Consider the following 21,323-nt stretch of genomic DNA (forward strand, 5'->3'; position numbering starts at 1 on the left):
TTTGAAATTCAGGTGTCAAATCAATCCCCATAAAACACTTGGGGGGGGGGAAATCATAGCAGGTGCTGAGAAAGTTCCACATTGGCCTCGTTCACAACTGAAGGCAGACAACACCTCTGCACAAGACTTTTTCTGCCCCCATTTAATACCTATTAATGCTTCATATTCCTTTCTACTTTAAAGAAATTATTCCTCTAGTAAGATGTACTGTCATTGGAGGGAGCTTTTACAGATCAAAATAGGCAACTACCATTCTAAGTACAGAAGTTCCACTCTCACCACTTACATCACTTGTTTTCTTCTTGTCTGTTTTACATTTTGGTTTGAACTTTTCACATTGAAGTTATGAGGAAAAGAATAAGGTGCTTTCATGTTTATGGAAACCAATCAGAGTATTATAGTATCAATGCAATTAAATAATTAAAAATATAATGATCTTATCTGAAGAGGTATTTCAATACACCACTTGGCATAATGATTGCAATTGAAAACCCTTCTAGACCGCAGCCTACTTGGCACTTGCTTATTTATCAACTTATTCATTTCTGTTCTGTTTGCAAAGTGGAGGCAATGAAAGAAATCTTGAGGGTTTTTGGTTGGTTTTTTGGGGGCGTGGGGGCTAATTCTGGTTGCAGCCACTTTCCCTGCAATAAGGAAAAGATTCCCATGGACTGATAAAGGACTCACTGTTACACTATTACAGGAGATGAATTGCATTAACCCCTGCCCTTCCCCATTGTACTTGCTGCCCACTGAAAACAACAACAGAATTACTAAAATCCCACACTCTCTAATGGGATGATAATAGGATTCAGAGGCCATTAGGGTAAAGGCAATCCATATTTTACAGTTTAATAAGCTCTTGCTGAAGATGCTGGATCCCTCTTCAAAGCCAACAATTACTGATTTAGTATTAACAAATCCTCAACTGTCAAGACTGCAGAATACATTCAAGATGAAGTCAACAGCTTACGGTGACAGACTTTAAAAATGTGTGTAGAAAAATGAAATCACTTAAATTGAAATAATTTGTAATTTTACAGTGATACGGGTTATTACTGTCATTTCATATTTCTTCAGATCCAAATGTCATGGTTACTCAAGTTTGCACATAATTCTCTCTGAGTTCTGTGGTGTTTGTTCTAGAAGGCAAGCACTTTTGTCCTGTTTTCTAAGCATACACCTCTTGTCACAAGGAAATAAAACCCTGAACACAGAACTATGGGACCAATTGAGTAATGAAATCAATTTCTCCACAATCACAAATAATCACACAGACAATTTTTTAATATTATGATTGCCTACTAGGCTGTAGATTCAAAAGAACTCAGCGTTTTCTAATAGCATGCCTTGAAATGTAGGGTGAAAAAACACAAACTTACTCTGCCTGCTGACAACCATTCTTTAAAAACACCATTCCATATATCTTCAAAAAGTGAATGTGTTGAAGATTTGCCTAGGTTCTTTTAAGAAAGAATCATCTTATCTATATTTTTTGCTGTATCCAGTTATTCCCTATTCCCTTGTGTAACTGAACAGTCCACAGAAGATCCAGTCCCCTCCTTACATTCCTGAAACCAAAAATATGCCTCACTTAGATACCCACCAAAAGTGCTGTTGGATCTAAAACAAAAGAACAGTGGAAAGCAGGATTTAAGTTTCTGAAAGGGGAAAAAAAAAAGTCCCAGTGAAAAAAGATGCGATTTTTTAGAAGTGATATTTCTGAAACTCAGTTTTGCCCCCCCAAACAGTCACACAGTTCTCAGTGAGGCAGAGAAGAGCCACTGGATCTAAAAATACAGACCATTGCTGTTATAACAGAATGATTTTGTGCCTGAGAGCTCACAATCACACAAACACATGAATAGGAAAGCAAAATAAAATATATCGTTAGAAAACAACTCAAACCAAAGGCCTGCCATCATTTCAGACTGAGGAAGTCAATTCTTCACCATTTATAGAGGCAGCTTTTCTCTTTTGGTTATATTAACTTCAGCTGCTCTTCAGTTTATAAACTGCGAGAACAGGTTCTTCAGCATCCATTCCAGCACACGAAATAACTCTGTAAATTCTGAGGGGCCATACTAGTTTCTTGGTTTCTAATAATGAATCCAAGGACATCTTTCATTACCTCCACAGTTTTATGATACAAGCATACATTTAATGAATATTGACTTGGTAGTTTTCCTACTTCTCCAAAAGTAGATACACTGAAGTTTTGAGCTCCACTTCCACATCTTTGCTTTGTCACATCTAATGCTTAAAGAAAGTTTTCAGTACATTCAAAGAACAATGGGGGAAGAAAAGCAGAATGATTCCTGCAACAATTAAAACAAGTTTGTACACTATTTTGAAAGATCCCTTCCAGAGCACCTAGGGACATCAGAGGTTTTTGAAGCATAGCTTCCAGGCAAACTAACAAAAATAACAAGTAAAAGAGGAATTGATGACCTAACTAATTCCATGACAGGAATTGTCCTGTCACAATGCAAAGCATAACTACAACGTACACAGAAGAAAGATATCAAATACCACCCAAATAGCCTCTTTGAAGAGAGAAACAAAGAGCATATAAGCCACTCATTCCTAAGGACTTTTTTATATAGATAAATTTAACACCTAACTACGTTTAAATCCAGCCACGTGGTTTTCACATCCAATGAAGCCTATTATCTCTTGTGTTCACTGCAGTGGACTTGGATTCCTGTATCCTGTCCAATGCTGACTTAAAAAAAAAAATAATAATAAAAAAAACCAGTGTACCAAGGTAATGAAACAGTTCATCATTCTCCTCCAGAAAAAAATGGAAACATAAAACAATGTACTTGTGTATGCTCCAGAAACAGAGGGGGCTGGAGTGGGTCCAGAGAAGGGAACAGAGTTGGGGAGCACCAGGAGCAGCTGAGGGAGCTGGAGGGGCTCAGCCTGGAGAAAAGGAGGCTCAGGGTGGACTTTCTACTCTCTACAACTCCCTGACAGGAGGGTGGAGCCAGGTGGGGGTCGGGCTCTGTTCCCAGGGAACAAGGGACAGGATGAGAGGAAATGGCCTTAAATTGCCACAAGGGAGGTTCAGGTTGGACTTCAGGAATAATTTCTTCACCAAAAGGGTGCTCAGGCATTGGAAGGGGCTGCCCAGGGAGGTGGTGGAGTGCCCATCCCTGGAGGTGTTCAAGGAAGAACTGGCCATGGCATTAGTGCTCTGGTGTAGCTGACACGGTGCTGTTCAGTCGCAGGCTGGGCTCGATCATCTTGGAGGTCATTTCCAGCCTAAATGATTCTGTGAAATCAGTTTTAAAAAAGAAACTAGAACCTTCAACCACGAGTGATCAGTTCATTCAGAAAATTTCATGTTAGAAGGTAGTGAACAAGGATAAAACAATTAATTTTTTAAGGTTGGCCATGGCTAACTGTGTAAATGTGAAAAGAAAATGTGTTGCCTGCACTGGAGCTCTAATTTGCTTTGCATTTGACATATGCTCTCTCAAAAGACCATTTTAATTTGTATTTCAGTCATTCTAAGAGATCCTCTCAGAAAAGGTAGGAAGGAGATGCTGTATAATGAGCTGTAATACAATAATCATGGTTTGGATTTCTGTCAAGTTGCTTAGAACACAAATGAGCATTTATCAGGAATTTGCCCAAAACAAATAATTTACACTCATTTCCGCAACAAGACAGGCATGATTCTCTTCCATTCAGCTCTTTGTTAACTCTGATTAATTACTTCACTTCCAAATTTCATTAGAAACATATTCATCTTTTCTAGGTAGCAACAACTGATATGCTGCATCTCCAAGTCTCACATTAGAAAACTGAACATCTGCCCATTCCTTACATTCTACTGACCTCTAGAGACTGTATGTATATATGTATAGCACATATACATTATTTATGTCCATGTACACATACTAGAGCAGCAGTACAATAGATTGGCCTGAGAGGAATCTGCATGCAGTATTTGATGTTACAGTTTTTACTCTAATCATACATTGTTCTTGGAAACGTTCCCTCTCCTGTGTTTTCTAGACATGCAAAGTCTCTCCCTTTTATTCCCTCTCTTCTCTTTGTGTCCTTCCAACACAAACACACCATGCCTTATCTGCTCTGTACAGAATTAGGCTACAAGCACAACTATCAATATAAATATTGAGATAATCCAGGTTTCATTTAGGCACGAGTACCTGCTGGGGAGGGAGAGCTACAAACCAGACACTCTGAGTCGCTGAAAAACAGACCTTATTGTGTGTGGGGAGAGGAGATCAGTCTCTCACAACTCAGTAGCAACAGTTCTTCCCCCCCCCCACATGATAACATCTTGCAGCAGATTCCTTGTCTCCATTTTGCTGCCAGGGAAAAAACTGCACAAAAGCCTGTGTTGGGGTTGACATTTAGACCAAGCAGAAAGGGCTGAAGGAGTTGAATTTGTCAACTAAAATCTATTCAAAATAGACACCAATCAAATAATGAAGGGAAAGGAGGGGAACAAAAAAAGACTCTGTTCTTCTCTAACAATGTTAGAATAACTACCATTGTTAAGAGCTATTACTTGGTAATGCTCTGAGGTCAAGTATAACAAAAAACATTACCACAAATATAAACAAAATTTTAACATGTGAAATCTGAAAGGCACACACTTTGTATTCAGTCCTATATCAACATTCCTGGAAACATACATTGGGGTTTCTAACACTACTAATGTTCTATAGAGAAGGACCACTCATAAGATACTTTCATATGATTTTTATCCTCTGGAATCTCAGAAATGTAAGTTTAGGAGAAGGATCTGAAAAAAAACATCCTACTTCAAAAAGCTTTTTCACCTTTTTTTTTCTACTTTGAGGGAGGGGAGATAAAGCCTTCTAATCTTTAATGCAATGTTTTACAGTCTTATAATCGCATTGCATGTGGTAATAGAATAAAAATTTTATTTGATTTGGAATCAGCTATGAGCTACAGGTTGAATTTTATTAAATCAGTATAAGCTATAGATAGCAACTGAGCTCTGTATCTTCAAAAACTGCATGCATGGAGTAAGAACTGTGTTAGCTAAATATATTCTACACAATACAGCTAAAACCCCCCCTTATATCCATTACTTGGAGTTACTCAGGAGTTACTGCAGCATAAACAAGGAAAATATATTCATTCACATCTTTGCCTTTAGAAGATTCTTAAGATGTCTCCATTGCCAAATCCTATTTCTGTTTGGTTTTTTTTTTACATTATTTTCATTCACCTCTTTATTCACCTATTTTAATAAGATTATCACAGTGATGGACCACTGATATAGATGCATTTGAAACAAGCTTCACAAATAAGTCATTAAATTACTATGACCTGCAGTACATTTTCCTATGTACATATCACAGCTTTATATTTCAGTACCTTACTGCAGACTCCTAAACATCCACTCTCCCTCTGCTCCAATAACCTGAGACCAGGTATGTATTTTTAAATTTCAAATGGGCTTAAATTAAAATACATGATTTCAGATTTCTCTGTTTGTTTTTACATAAGTGAGCCTCCAGAGACAAACCTACAAAGACAGTACTGCTGCTACTGGAAATTGTGGCACTAAACTCAATAGTGGCCAGAATTATTTATCCTATTCAGCTATTCTGAGCTTTCCATAGTGTACTCCTAAATAAAATTCCAGTGTACAAGTGTGCTTGCTTTTCTCTTCATGACTTTGAGAACTGAGAATACAAAGATAAAAGTTTATTCCTCGAGGCTATATTGTGTCATAAGCCTTTCAACTGAATTTGCCAATGTTTTCAACAGGGAATTCTCTTTAGAAACTCATGACATATTACAATCTTTTAAACTAAATTGCATACCATTTCATTGAACTGGCAAGTCTGAGGGTAAACTGCAGTGGGGAAGGTGATGTTCTCACAGGCAACAGTCAGGTTTAGTTTTCTGAACGACACAGAACTGTAAAAATGGAAAAGTGCTCATGAACTTTTGGCCATGCCCAGTTGAGATGCACAACCTTCAGTGGCCAGGGCTAATTGTCTCTAAAACATTAGGAACTATTAAGACTGAGGAAAAAAAAAAAACCCTCACAACTACATGACTATTCAATAAATATGTAAAACACTGACATTGCCTAAACAGTCCTCATGAAACACAGAAAGATTTTACTTCTCCAGAGAAAGTATGCAAACAGTATCCTGAAGGTTATGGAATTGCCTTAGCAGGTACAGAGTTGTCAATTTGAGCAATAAATTAAAGAAGCAGAACATTAAGGAAAACCCCTGTTGGCAACAGCAAAGCTGTGCAGGAAAAAACCCAAAACATCAACCTAAAGCTTGTCAGATTAAAGAAATTTTGATGCACAAATCTGCAAAATGCCATGAAAATAGTAAACACAAACTACAATAAATAAATAAATAATCTACAATGCAAATTACATGGGAGATTGACTGTAGAGATCTGCCACATATTTTTCTATCTGTATCATTTTCCAGTTATAAGCAGATGCTGAAATTTTCTTACATGCTAAGTGGCAAACCAAATAAAGCCACACTGCTATGGATTATAAACTTCAGCAAAACACAGTCATTTTAATTCCAAAATCAGAAATCTCTTTTCTAAATGATCTTCAAATAATTCTTGTTTTTACTTTTTTTATTTTTTTTTATTTAAGGTACAAATAAGTACAAACCACTTGCATGGAGATAGATCACATTTTATAATGAGTAGCCTAAGTTTTGCATGTTTACCCTGCTTTACATGAAAAGCTGGGATTAAAGAAACCAACACAACACCCATTAGTGTTCTGAATTTGAAATCAGTTACGGTTGATGATCATCTCCAAAAATAAATATTCCCACAGATAGAGGTCAGTGGTTGCCTGAAATTGCATCAGTTAGTGTCTGTATACTAAAATCCTCGTGTCCTTTGGGACTGCTTTATCTTTTTATCAGATTAATTAATAAAACAGTAGTTTTAGCATAGAGCACCAGAGTTTTCTATTCTCACATTTGCCATTAGGTACTCTACAATTTATTGATCAGAGACTCATCATAGGGTTTCTCTCAGAGTTTAATCACGTAAGAAGATGGTAACTCACAATTGCTCACAGTTTAAAAAAGGTACATATAAAATAATGTAGAAGTTAAGAGGCAGCATTTTTTTTGTCTTTTAATTATCCTGTGTGTTGATTTGGCAAGTTCTTGCTGTTCTCAAAGGAAAGCAACTTCATTGAACCGGAATTCTAATTTTGAAGTTGCATGCATTTCATTTCTTAATTTATAATTAAACATTTGTATTTTGTGGCTGCATTGGGGTAAAAAAAACCCCAAACAAACAACTAACTTTTAGGGATAGTCTTTCACCACTTCCTCTAAGAAAACACACACGTCAAACAATGTTAATACCAGTGATAACATTTTAAAAGAGGGAAGTAAAACCTAAAAACCTTACAAGAAGACAGATGGTTGTATCTACATGTGCCTCCTTTCAGCACACCTATCTCCTCAGGTTTTCAGATGGAATAGCACCTACAATAATGATGTAAAAAAATAACTGGTCTCTTATTATGAAACTACCAACAGCCTTGAGGTTTTTCTTTGGCTTTTGTAATCTCACTGCATTTCTTTCTCTGGATCAAGTAATCTTTACTTTGCTCTCCAGCAACATCTACTGGAACATCAGTAAAATGCTGCTATTTCTATTAATCACCCATTTAACATCTAGTATGGCAGAGTTAGCAAATGCCAAAAGGAGAGAGAAATCCTCTGCAATTCTGATCTCAAACAGATCAAGGTGGCTCGTCTTCAACCTTCTAATTCCCTGCCATTTCATAAGGAACAAAGTCTTCATGCCTAATTTCTATCAAAAAGCCATCTACCATTTATAGACTTTATATAAGTCACAAAATATCATTTAAAGTACCACTCTACATCCAGGACTTTCATTTTTGTCAGAGAAGTTACTCTTAACTGCAGTTTGATCCAACATGTGTGTAAACAGAACTGAAGCATGAAGAGAGCTTGGAAGAACATACAGAAACATTTTGGAAGGTGAAACAGAGGTGTAGTGGCAATTCCAATGCCAAATAATAAACAGTTAAAAAGTAAAATATTAAACAATGAACAAAACAATGAAACATTTACAAGTTGTCTTGTCTGATTTCAGACAAAATAAAATCTGTCCCTTTCTATGAGATGAACGTGTCTGGTTAACTCCCACTGAAGGCGAGTACTAAGGTGTGAAGTCCCTCTTTGCTGCTGGGAGACTCAGCTTCCCTGGGGGTTGATCCTGCTCAGGTGAGTGGTGGTTTGTCACTGCCTGTCCTGCAGAACCTGCCACTGCAAACGGCCACAGAAAGCCCTGCCATGGAATTTTGCGAGGTCCGGAGCTCCGCGCACTCGGACGCTGCGAGCGGGGCTGAGGCACTGGGGGAAACCTGCCTAAAGACCAAAGTTCTCAAGCAAACCCACTCATTTCAGCCCTCAGTGTGCTCATTTGTGGGTCTGCAACATGAAATTCTGCCTATCAAAGGCTGTTTACTCTCTGACAGCTCACCAAGTTCGCTTCTCACAGCTCTGCTTTCAGGGCCAGCTAATCAGTGCTCCACTTCACAATAAACTCTGGTCACTACAATATTATTTGCCTTCCTCTAAAGCCCTAATAATGGTCTAACTATCCTTGACTGCTTGTTCACTTTTCAGTGTGACAATGAAACTGCTGCACAAAATCCCTTCCTCCTATTTTGAGTCTCAGTTTGCTAATACAGGGAGCAACTGTAAAAACGTAGGAGAGAAAAAAAGGCACCAAAGCCAGTGAGGACCAGAAACACAAGTCCCAGTAGTTAAATATACCAGTTGTGAATAAAAGGCACTTATGAGCATGTAAAATTTTAGAAGTAATTAAAATTATTTTTGCCTTTTGGAATCCCTATAAAGCCTCCATGTATTTTTATGGAGAATAAAAGGGCACGTTTCCCAAAACCACAAACCCTTTTGGCTATAGAATTTCTTATTATCACAAGACTTAAGTTCATAGGCTTTGCCTGATAAATTAGCTCCTCTCAATAACTGTTAAAATAGAAAGCCCTTTATTGTAATCCAAGTGCACTTGTGGACAGCACTTTCAGAGTTAACTCCATTTGACAACTGACATAAATCCATTATTCTAATTTGGTGATTGCTTTACTAAACACAGATGCATTTTACGAGTTTTAGTCACGTATTTCATTCAGGATGCTACTTAATCTCAATTTACAAAACATAAACACGAAATAGGTTTTACAGTACGTCTAAAAGGGTAGAGCTATTCATCTGATGAAATGCCAGGCAAACAAACCATATCCACCTAGACCTAAACTCAGTGCTGGATTTTGCCTTACACAATAAATAGTAAATAAGTAAATGATTTTTGTTTAGCTGTTGCAATCAAATTGCAGAATGCAAGCTCCCCGAGGGTTATAAGACTCAAAAGCATCTCTTACACTGAGATTTAAGCACTGAATTTAACCTTAAGCAAAGTCCAGCTTTCACAAAAGCTGGCTCTCTGATTTATTTTGATACACAGAAAAAAAAAAAGAGGGGAAAAAACCCAAGCATTCAGTGTGAATACAGCATCCACCCAACCCCATTTCTAATTCAATTTATAGCAGATACTTTACATCTTAAACAAAAGGAATCTGATACAACACCGATGCTGCCTCTTGCTGCAGTTGCTCGCCTCAGTTACAGAACGCTGGAAATCCACCGCTCCGACCGAGCACTCCATAAAACATTCGCATTCAGACACTTCTTACCTGCCTCAGTTGAAGGCTTCCTTCCCTTGTTAGCAGTATGAAGCATCCTCCAGCCTTCCCAATCCTTAGCACCGGCCTCAAATTGCACAGCTAAGTCCCTTTTTTTTTTTTTTTTTTTTTTCCTGCGAGAGAACGCTTATTCAAAGTGATTAGTTTTTGTTGTCCCTTTTAAGTCCCTCCTGCGGGAAAGAGCCGGCGAGCGATGTGACGCCACCTTTTAATCTTTTGCGAGAGTGAAAAGGCAGAAAAGGAGCGCTCGATCAAACTGAGCTTCACACATGACTAAAACTCGGCGGAGAGGCTGCGAGCTCTGGCTGAAGCACCACTAGGCGTGAGTGTAAGAACAGAGAAGAGGGGAGAGTCAATGAAATGTGACAACGTATGTGCATCAAAGACGGGGGAAAGAGGGAGAGAACAATGAGGGAGAGATCGCGACAGCAACGAGGGGAAGAGAAAGAATGAGAATGGGAGGGAGAACGAGCAGGAAGAAAAGAGGAGAGTTTTGAAGCAACGAATTCGCAGAATAAAGCCAAAGTGTCTGGCAGCTTCTGTTTTTATCTCAGTGAGCATGACATACTGCCTCTCTCATTTAGCAACACATTCTTGTCTCTTCCAGGTTTGAAAACTGAGATAATCACAGCGTGTGCCTGTTTTTGCCTGGCTGGTAGACTCGTGTGCAGTACACCTGAGGTGCCCCCCGACCATCTTCCAGAGATGCATTTATGTGCAATTAAGTTCACGTATTCATTAGGAAAGACACCGTCCCCCCACCCCCAAAAAAGCAGGAGCTGCTAATTTCAGCATCAATATACAATATAGTTTAACTGGCAGATGGAATTCCACTTATAACTGCTAACAAACTGCCACTGATAAACAAATGACTGAACAAATGTTTAATTTTAATAACTGGGGTTTCATAGCAGCAAAACATATTAGCATTGATAAATCTGTTTTTTAAAAAATGGCATTTCAGACACTTTATTCTATTTACCTTATAATTTCAAGATGAAGTTCCACTAAGTAGTAGGAAAAGAAAAAAACGTGACCTGGAACTAACATTTTTAAAGGAATCCATCAGAGGTACTTTCAGATTTCCAATATTTGTAAAAGGAATTACAAGGTTAAACCTAAATTTAAAATTTTGAAGTTAATTATGAATTCCTACTCATTTAGAAAAGCTCTAAGTCCTCATGCAAGTTCACACTAAGTCCTCATACAAGTAGGGTTTATTTTCATGGACCATGAGGGTTGGATGTGTGTGTGGATGGTTTGGTTGATGTTTTTTTTCTAACTACAGATACCATCTGTAACATCAGGACAGCTTCTGTAATTCACTTTTTTATATCTTTTATGGTAAAGGCAAATAGGTTTTTTGCCAACTGGCCCAAAGCACACATGGTACCTGTCTGCAGAACTGACACAAGTCCATGGTCAGACCTGGCTGGTACATGGAGATCTAAACACACCTGGAAAAGAACACATTTTCTTTGCTGCAGCATCCTATTTGGGCCTTCCCTTGGATCCTACCACCTCAGCTCAGGGAAAAGGAAGGACCATGTCAGTGAGATGCTGGAAATCTGGACCTAGATCTGACCTGTCCAGCACTCTGCTGTGCCAGCTTATGCAAGTCACACACGTGACCTTTGGGCACCTGTGCCTTCAGATATGTAACTAACTTAAAAAACAATGTTTTAACAGCTCTACAGAATTCAGTATCCTCTGTTGTAAGAGTTTTCCAGTTCCAAAGATGAGTTCACAAGCGATTATCAGGGTATCAGTGGTCCATTTCAACACTGAGTACTAATGTATCATTATTGTACCACAAAACTTTCAAGAATTGATGTTTTTTCTGTGAATGCTAGCCTCCAGAATCTCACCAGAAACCAGCATATTGAGCTCTGGACAGATGGAATCCAGTTTTCATATTTGTATAGCAAATTGCTATATTGCAAAACAAATCTTTAATTTAAGCTTGCAAACTGACCCATACCCCACCCACACTTACTGATAAATTTGTGATTGCTTCAGTGTTCCACCTCTTATTTTTTGTCCCCTGGGGACTGGCAATACACTGACATAAATACAGATCCATTAAAATCAGATTCTCATTAACCTTGTGCCATCTTCAACATGTGAGCTCAGAGTAAAATTTACCAGAAGGAGACAAATATTAGTAAGAACAATGGGCTTTTAAACCTCTCTCCCTACAGCATTAGCCTGACCAAGCACTGGAGCAGTTTGTGTGATGGATCAAGTATTTCTCCTTGCTCTGCTGGTGTTACAAAGGTCTCCTGTTTTATGGAAATAAATACCACCTGAAAATTCAGGGGGACAGTAAGATGAGGGAAAAACAGAGATCCATGTGTTCAGTTATTGCTAATTTTTCTGGACTATTATTAGTAAATACTCTAAAGGAAGTGTCTATCTACTTTTTAAAAAGAAAACAAGCAAAAAGAAGTTCCAAGTTCCTATAAGAAGCCCCTCTGCCTATGCAATGTGTGCTTAGGCCTGTGCACACTTAAAATGAATAACAGGAACAATTAAGGAAGAGATATTTCCTGTTTCCTGTTAATTTTGTATTTTCTCACCCTGACTCATAAATTGCTTTTCTCATGGAAGACTTGATAAGAAGTTTCCACATCTCTTACAATGTACTAGATTATATCCATGACAACTTCCAAAAAAATGCAAACATGTATATTCGTACTTCTTAGAAGTATTTATTCATCCTCACAGGCCTATCAAAAATCCACAATGGAATCAAGCCCCTGCATTTGCATCCAAGGTCAACAAAACACTTGAAAACATGCATGCAGCTTGTTTTCATGGAAGATGTAAGATTGTGTGGCTAAAACTCAGCATAAGCTTGTACAAGGAATAAATAAATTGTTTTCTACAAGAACTGACCTTGTGTTTGAACTGAAAGTGTTTGGACACTGAACTGCTTGACTCCTTACAGCTCCACTGAGCAAAGCAAGTCATTCTCCTATGGAAGTGAGTTATTCTATAAATCAGCCACATTTCCATAAGACAGGCAAGGCTTTGACGAACACGAACGCAAAAACTCTATTTTACTGCTGTTAAATGTGCTTCCACTTAAACTTCTTCAAGCAGTACTCCAGGAGCACGCCAGCACCACACCAGAGAACATTACAAATAACACAGAAATGTACTAGTAATGTCATTTTGTGCAGAGATATAAATAACTGATTCCCAGCCCTTTTTCTTTTTTTTTTTTAATACACTTTCACCATTACAGAGAAAATAACTAAATCAGAGCTCTCCCTCAGTCTTACCTGAGGAAGCCAAGACAAGTTTAATCACAGAAAACCTCTTAATCCATCACTTGCCTACTGTACTAGAAAACTGGATCATTCTTCTGTTTGCTTTAGGTCTAGGAAGTCATTAACCTGCATGCAAACACCTACCCTGTGACTTGAAACCTGTGTAGTAACAAAGCAGTTTAAGAACATTCAACACATTTCATGGTTTCAATGGTGCTGGATCTCCACTGCCCCCTCCCAGGAAAATGCAGTGTTATGTAGAACATGGAGCATCATGACAGCAAATTATGGGGAAATAAAGTGGCAAATGACTACAAAAGTGCTCACACCTATCACAGGGGCTACTGGCCAGAAATACTCTGACTTTGGAGCTAAATGAAACCTTCTGGCTATGCAGAAGAGCTGATGATCACTTTCTCTTAGCAATATCCTTCTGTATTTTACATCTAGCAAAGAGTCTCTTTGCCAGTTACCTAGCTTGGTAATTGCTAGGTGAGACAAACACAGAACTGATTTCTCCAACCTTTTGGTTTTGTTTCTTCTGTTTCAGACCTGAAGACAAACTGTGTCTGAAAGCATTTATTTATTTTTTTTTCAGTTACATCCACTGATTTAATAAAGCACACCACCTTTTTTCCTCCACAAACCCTGTTTCAATAATACCTTTGGCTCTCTTACACCACAAACACTACACAAGCAGAATGGCACAGTGAGGCCCTTCACCCCTCCCCAGCCACCATTCCCAAGACTGTGATCTGTTCACTGCTCAGAGCAAATACAAGGAGTAGCACAAGGGCTAGAATTGAGGCAGAGCACACAAGAAAACCCCTTGTGTCTTATATTGTCTATACTTAACTTCCCAGCATCCAATTTACAACAAGAAATGCACTTGGTGGGGTAAAACAAGTGTCTGGATCAGACATAATTTTACTGGTGATAGGCACAGGATAAAGACCTTGCACAAGCACAGCCTGGCAGGGTGAAGGAAAACTGTGATGCTATTGCTGGTATGAATTATAAAACCACTTAAATGCAGCTTTTTGAGCATAACTGAATACATGTGATAGCATCATTATAAATTAAAACTGTTTATGACCTCCATTTGGTCCAAACACCACAACCTTACTCACTGTATGCATGGCTGAACAAACTGATCTACGACTGCCTGTGTTACACGAGAGAAGGGACAGGCAAGTGTTCTGCAAAGGAAACAAAAAGAAAATACCAGCAGAAGGAGCTTGTAATGAGTCACGCAGATTTCTTAATGGCTACTAAAAATAATCTTTGATTCTTATCATTGTCAACTCAGTAAGTGATAATAACTAATACCTAAGTTGTTATTCTGTTTACACAGTTAATTTGTAGTTTTCTCTATTTCATAAAAATAAGTGTTAGTGTATTTCGAAACCAATCATTTCATGAATGAATGGAAATCAGTACTTTTGTAAATTTTGCTAAAGTGCTAAAATAGGAGATAATCAGTATGTTCTTGGTTATTTGGGAACACTAATTTCAAAGGACATGTAATTCCACCCCGCCCTTCTATTTACTTGTAAAACCATAGAGGAATATGCATTAAAATGACATTTCAAAATTCAGACTTCTGTGGCACCAACTTGTTGTCTGTCTGTTTAGAATTTTTTCTCCAATTATAGTCACAAATGCTAAGGCCTTTTAAGACTGTCCTCAGTACTCAAACATTTCCTGAAGTATCTCTCCCAGAAGACTTACATTTTTTTAAAACAGCAGCAAACAGATTACCTTCCTGTGTGCCTAAATGGCAGCCAGTTCATGTGAAACCCCTGTGCCTCAGATAACATTAGGAATGGAAAGAATCATTTGCCTCCAAGATTCAGGTGTGCCTGCCATGATTTCTGCCTGTCATGGGCAGGGAGCTCCTCCACAGGCACCTTCTGCCTGCAAAGACAAAGGAGGCTTCCAGGAGAGCACCGTGCAGCTCGTGAAGGATTTTCTTCACAACCAGATAATTTAAGTTCTTTACATGAAACACAAATCTACACTGAGACAACAGAGCACATTGCTTCACCCAGAGTACAATTTATTTTAGAGTACAGGGCAACACACTTAGAAACTGAACATACCCCAGTTTTACTGCCCAGTCCTCTGAATTAATATGCAACATTCATGCCTTAAGTATACCCTTGAGCATTCAGTACTTCTTTGAGCCACGGCTTTGAAGATGTGTTGGTTTCCTATGCACTAACTTGACCTATATTCAGGCTGACTTCTATTGTGAGATTATTTCTGCTGTGAATTCAATTCCAGATTCTGTGTACACTGCTTTGCTACACCTATGATACAGATGGCAAAAAGCAGAAGGATGTCAACAAATTAAAAGGCCACTGCTGTCATTCCCTAATAACCAGGGTCATCAAAAACCTTTTTTTATTGTGGGCTGATCTTGACACAAGCATATCAGCCAGGTAATCTGGAAACACAGAATCAAATCTATAAACCTCTTTAAATTGTTTTTTGTCAGGGTCCAAAGACCTTCTGCCCTTCTGGAGCTGAATTTGATCTGTGTCGTGAGCCAAGGACGCCTAAAACTGCAAGAGATGGCCAAAAAATAAAGAGGGGTGGGGGGTGTGTAATCAATAACTTTTTAAGAGTGAAGTTCCAAGATGAAAACAGAAAAATGGTGCTCCATCTCTAATATAGGACACCACAGAAGAAGTGAAAAACAGGAACAAAGTTCTTACTTTCTTAATACTTGCTCTTGTTTATTCATGTCCTGATCCACAGTTTTTGCACCAGAACTCCACTTTTCATATGTATATCACATCTTTTCGTATTTGAAGCACAAAGGTCTTACAGGATTAAGATTAAGGATTAGGTTTTACCTTACTAGTAACACCAGAAAATTCATTTAATGGTTCAAATTTTGTCATGTAGGGACCAAGAGGACTAGTATGCTATAACAGAACACCTTATGTCATGAAACAAAATTATCAATCCCTCTCAGTTTACTAGGCCAGCTGAAAGACCCCTAGAGAACTTCCATTTCTGCACATGTATAACAGACCCCTGATGAACAGTTACCTTTACACCAACAGCTACCACAGCCATAGAGATAACTGGAGATACTGCTATACCAGCAATGTCAAACAACAACATAGAAAAACAACTGCACAGTCCCTTCATGCTGCCTGAATATTTGCAGAGCCTTACTCATCACATGAGTCAAGAGGTTCTTTTATTTAACAGCTTCATGCTGCATCTGGACTGTGACTCAACAAATGAGTAGGTAAGAAAAAGGGTAGGCAGCTTCCAGAAAGTCTGGGTTTACTCCCCATCTGTTGTGGTGCAGAACACAGAGCAAAGTTCCACAAACAAGGGTTGAGGTGGCACATAAAAGCACCCCTGAATCCCTTTTCTTGGCATTCCCTCAGCTCACATCAGACACAGGTTTTGATGAACCTGTGGTATGAACCAGAAAAGTCATTCCTGCCTTTATCCCTGTCACACCACTAAGAGAACACACAGAGAAGCAAAAGAAAAAAAAAGAAAAAAAGGGTAAATGTGAAGTACTCATTAGAATGTTGAGAACACCAAGAGCTTGACATGATTGACTTGAGAACTTTAAGATATAGGATTTTAGGTAAGTTGTTAAAAAGCAACAGAAATATTCCAAAAAAGACATGCATATAAGAAATGTTGTAAAAAGCAAACATGACATTACATTATGGATGATTAAAACTTAAAAATATTTAAATGCACATTTTAGGTTTGGTTTTATGATGGCTGTTTCACAGTTCTGAAACACAACCAGATCACATTATAAATAGCAAGATGTGGCTTTTTAGGTATGTTCATTCTCTTAAAAATATTTATAGTAAGTCATTTGCTGTATTTAAAAATAATCACAATTTAAAAACAACATTCAAATTCACCCCCTCTTCCCCCAATGTTTTTTTCTTTAGGACATACAGATTTTGATTCCATGGAAACTCAACTGAGACTGTACCATTTCTTCCACTCAGCTGAGTGCTGGGTTACTGGTGACCAGTGAGAGCACTGATGAACTGTCTGGCTGTTATTTGAAATGTTCTTCAACTTTATGAAGCCAGAGCCATTAAAGCAAAAGCTTTCTCCTAAACAGTTTCTGACAAAGTGAAAAAACAGTTAACAAAAAAAGAAGAGCTAACTATCTTTACTTTGACTATTTTTCAGCCACTGTCATTTTCAACCCTCTCTCTCCTGTGACAATCATTGAAGAAATTAAAAAACTTCACGTATCAGCCAACACTCTTTTACAGTTACCTGATCCTTACTCATGAAATCTGGAATACAATGGTACAATTTCAGAAACTGAATACCAAAAAAACCCTCTGGAAGTTGCCAGGAATAGATATGAACTACACTAAACAACATGAGGGAGTCACACAGACTTCCCAGAAAATGCTCATCTTAATGCACACCAAAAGCACAATATTTAAGAGGTACAATCCTGAAAAACAAAACAAAACCACAGAGAAACAAATTTCATAGTGCTCAAATTTTCTAATAACCTCGATTTCCTCTTTCCATGAACTTCCTGTTTTGGGGTGTTTTTTATGACTTTTTAAAATACACTTCTTTTCCCTGTGACCCAGTACCCCCATCTATGAATGGAGTAGAGATAACAGTTGATTTGTACAGGTACTTTGAAAACTATGCTTGACAACATCAGGAAGGGGTATCTACACATTAAAGAAAAAACTAACCAGACCCTTTTTCTCCCCTCATTTTTCTCTATTTAAACCATGCTTACTGAACTCTGTGGAAAAACATTTGGATCCCTGATGAAATTCTATAAAACCTTATTCATTACAGATTTTCTGCTGATTAGAGTTTCAAGGTAGCTACAATAATGTAAAGCAATACCACGCTGCTGCTGGGTTTTTTTTCTTTTAGCATAAAGGATATGAGTGCAGGCATGCAATGCATAAATCACAAAGCATGTTATAAGCACTCTGTTGCCCTTATCTCTATCATAGCACCTAGTTTTTGTCTCAACTCTAGCAGATTTCCTGTTAACCAAATTCACAAGCTATTAATTGACATCAACCAATACATGTTCATGACAAAGAAACAAAATGTGTGAAGAAACATATAGTGCTGTGAATTTAATTTTCAAAATGCTTCTCAGTTTGATAAGAATTAGCCAGACCCATTCTACCATCATAAGTTATGTCTGATAGGCCTAAAAACACATTTTCAGGTACTCACTAGAATGGAAACATTTCTTTATGCTTATCAAGAAGTTCTTTAAGAGCAATGAAAGGATGTTATTGAAATACTTTCAACGCCTGGCAACGCTTAAAGTTCACAAGACAAAACAAACATTTACCATAAAGATAGCAGGAAGAAATTGCTAGTCCAGGATAAGCCACCCAAAACTAAAGATACAGATGCATTTCTCTTACTTACACTACTCAAATGACATCCATGGAAAATCAGCACACAGCCTCGCATTTCTGGAGCTACGTGCCACCCTCAGGCAGCTCTAGCTGTGATGGTGACCACGAGCATTTGGGCTACACAAACCAGCTCTGGGGAGGCCCACGCTGCAGGGGTTAAGAGCTGGCAAGTGGCCACACCTGTGCCCTGTTAGCTGCCCTTCCCTCAGCTGCCCCAAATTAAAGCAATCACCACTTTGCCCTGTTAGCTGCCCTTCCCTCAGCTGCCCCAAATTAAAGCAATCACCACTCTCCACTACAGGGACAGGGAAATCACTGCCCCTCCCTGCTCCCCAGGTGTCACCCATCAGGAGTTTGCCTCCCCTGGGATCTTGCCCAGCCACCACAGCTGTGCTACATCTACCTGTAGAACTGCTTATTTATTATACACCTCCTTGCCCAAAGGCCTCAAAGCAGCTCATGGAATTAGGCAAGCACACAAGTGCTCTGCTGTGTCACACTCTGAGAAACCTCTTCTTGGCCGAGGTGAAGTGTGCTAAGATGTACTGGAGTGACAAAGGTCAGCAGAGCTGCCAAACTGGAGCTGTACCAGTCACTAACTGGGTAACACAGTCACAAGTTTTTTCATGACACCCAATATTTACTAGAACAGCGAGTAAGGAGGATGCCAGTGCTCGAGCTATTCAGCTATGAACACAATGCTTTGCCCCCCAAACCCTTAAAGCTGAGTCACAGCTGTACAGGTGGTATCTCTGCTGAGGGCTGGGGGTTCCACTCCAGGAACTGTAATCTCTAACACAGCACTCATTGAACGCTGCAGCTCTTTTCAGACCGAGTCTCTACACCCAAAAGTGCTCAGGCCAGAGGAAACCAGAGCTGGCTCCCTTCTTACACAGCCCCAGCCTCCAGCTGCCCCAGGGAGAAAGGAGAGGATAAGGCAGAAAATCTGAGTTTTGCTTTAGTTGTGGGGTTTTTTTCATAGAATCACAGAATGGTTTGAGCTGGAAAGGACCTTAAAGACCACCTAGTTCCAAGCCCCCTGCAGCAGGCAGGCACACCTTCCACTCGGGAAGGTTTTTTGTTGGCTTTGTTTGTTTGTTTGGGAGGGTTGGGTGGTTTGTTGGCTTTTTTTTTCTTTTCCCCCCTTTGGGGTTAGTGTTGCTGCTGTTGTGGTGGGTTTTATTTTTATGTGGAACTCGGCCCCAGGAGCTGCCCGAGCAGGTCCCCAGGTAATCCCCCACCTGAGCCGCTCCCTGCTCCCCATCCCGGCCGCGCTCCATCACCCTCCCGACCCCGGGAACAGCCCCGCCGCCCCCCGTGCCAGCCGCAGCACGTACCTGCGGGCAAGACGGGAGCCCCTGCGCTCCCTCCATCCTGCTCCTCGCCCGGCGCGGGGCGGGAGATGCGCGGATACCCCCGCACGGACCATCCCGAGGAGCCGCACCTGGGGCGCTCGGGGGATGGACATCGCACATCACGCCCCGCCCCTCCCCAAGCACCCCCCCGGGGGGCCCAGCACAGGGATTTTCTTTGGAACGGCAGGAAACGAACATCCTGGGCCAGGCGAGGGGACGGAGCCCAGCCCAGCCCCGCAGCGAACCCCGGTGACCGCAGGGCACCCGCCGTGCGCGGGGTGCGGGACCCGAGGGCCAGGGGGGAGCACCGGCCCTGCTGAGGGAAGGTCAGAGGAGAGAGGAGCAGGGTGTGACACAAACCAGAGCTGACAGCGTCTGAACGGAGACACAGCTCCGGCAGGAGCAGAGCAGAGAGCCCTCGGATACCGGTTGCGGCTGCGATGTGCGGTGAATACCTGAGCAGCCCGGCCGGGCACCGATCGAGGAGAGATGCCAAAGGGCCAACACTAATGGCAATCCTGTCTCGCCACAGTCATCAGCATGACAAGGCTGATGCTCTAGGTGCCTGAAGAAACAGATCTTTTATTTTCTCAGAGACTCAGGTATAGACTGTGGGCTTAGCTCATGCATAAAACCCAAAATTAGCACCACTGATAGCTGCTAGTAACGTGAACAATTAATGTATATAGTTTTCACTTTAGATTAACAATTTTAACCACAGGATTACAGTGAATTTTTAACTACACTGCAGCTGAATGAAAAAAAAAAATTACTTTTTACATGAGTCTGATCCGAATGCTTTAAATGAAGTTATAACCAAATAAAACCTTATTAAAATGTAGTTGGCCCCATTAGCCACTCGATTACAATTCAGCAAGACTAAAAAAAACATTAAAAAGCATATAAAAAAGAGTAGGAAATTGAACAACAGAGGGAGACAGGGACATGCAGAATCAGTACATATTCCAAAGAACAATATGCAAACATGGAAATGCTTTTGGTCTGGCTACAAAGACCTCACAATATATGACTGTTTCAGTCTTTAAGCAAATCAGGTACGTGGAATCTCACCTCAGCCAGTTTCTCTATGGCCTCAAAGTACACTGAACTCATTTCCTCAGTTGCATCTTTCGTACTTTAGCACCTGAATATCCCAGGATCCAAACATGCCCTACTGCCCGTGGTACCTGATGAGCCTCCCCTTTCTGGGCCGTCAGGGGCAGGACTGTGCTCTGTCCCAGTGCAAACACACATTCCCACCGCAGTGCCCACACCTTCCTAGGAAAGGATCATTATTCCGGGTACTAAAATAATAATGATAATAAAAAAAAACCCTCACAAGCAAACAGCCCTTCTTGGAAAAGGCAGAGATGAGGGCCCTGAGTGACCCTCCACCTCGCAGGCTGTCTGCACAGGTGACAGATGCTGCCTCCTCCCCTCCCCACACTCACCGAGGGGAAGGGAGGTTGCATCTCTTTCGGTTATTAAGTGGATA

The 21,323-nt window shown here is 40.0% G+C and overlaps 1 protein-coding gene across 14 annotated transcripts in view; it reads right to left on the reverse strand.

Moving 5' to 3' along the window:
- Positions 1–21,323, reverse strand: part of TENM2 (teneurin transmembrane protein 2) — a 634,310-nt gene that overhangs the window by 330,208 nt on the left and 282,779 nt on the right. For 2 of the 14 annotated variants that reach the window (XM_032702530.1, XM_032702529.1), the window contains exon 1: positions 9,770–10,541. The exons of the other annotated variants lie outside the window; for them this stretch is intronic. In XM_032702530.1, coding sequence (XP_032558421.1) covers positions 9,770–9,815 — 46 coding nt within the window. In that variant the 5' untranslated portion in view covers positions 9,816–10,541. Of the gene's footprint in view, positions 1–9,769; positions 10,542–21,323 lie in introns of those variants that run through there. 14 annotated transcript variants of the gene reach the window in all.

The sequence above is a fragment of the Chiroxiphia lanceolata genome, chromosome 15 (assembly GCF_009829145.1).
Source record: "Chiroxiphia lanceolata isolate bChiLan1 chromosome 15, bChiLan1.pri, whole genome shotgun sequence".
Taxonomy (NCBI): Eukaryota; Metazoa; Chordata; class Aves; order Passeriformes; family Pipridae; genus Chiroxiphia; species Chiroxiphia lanceolata.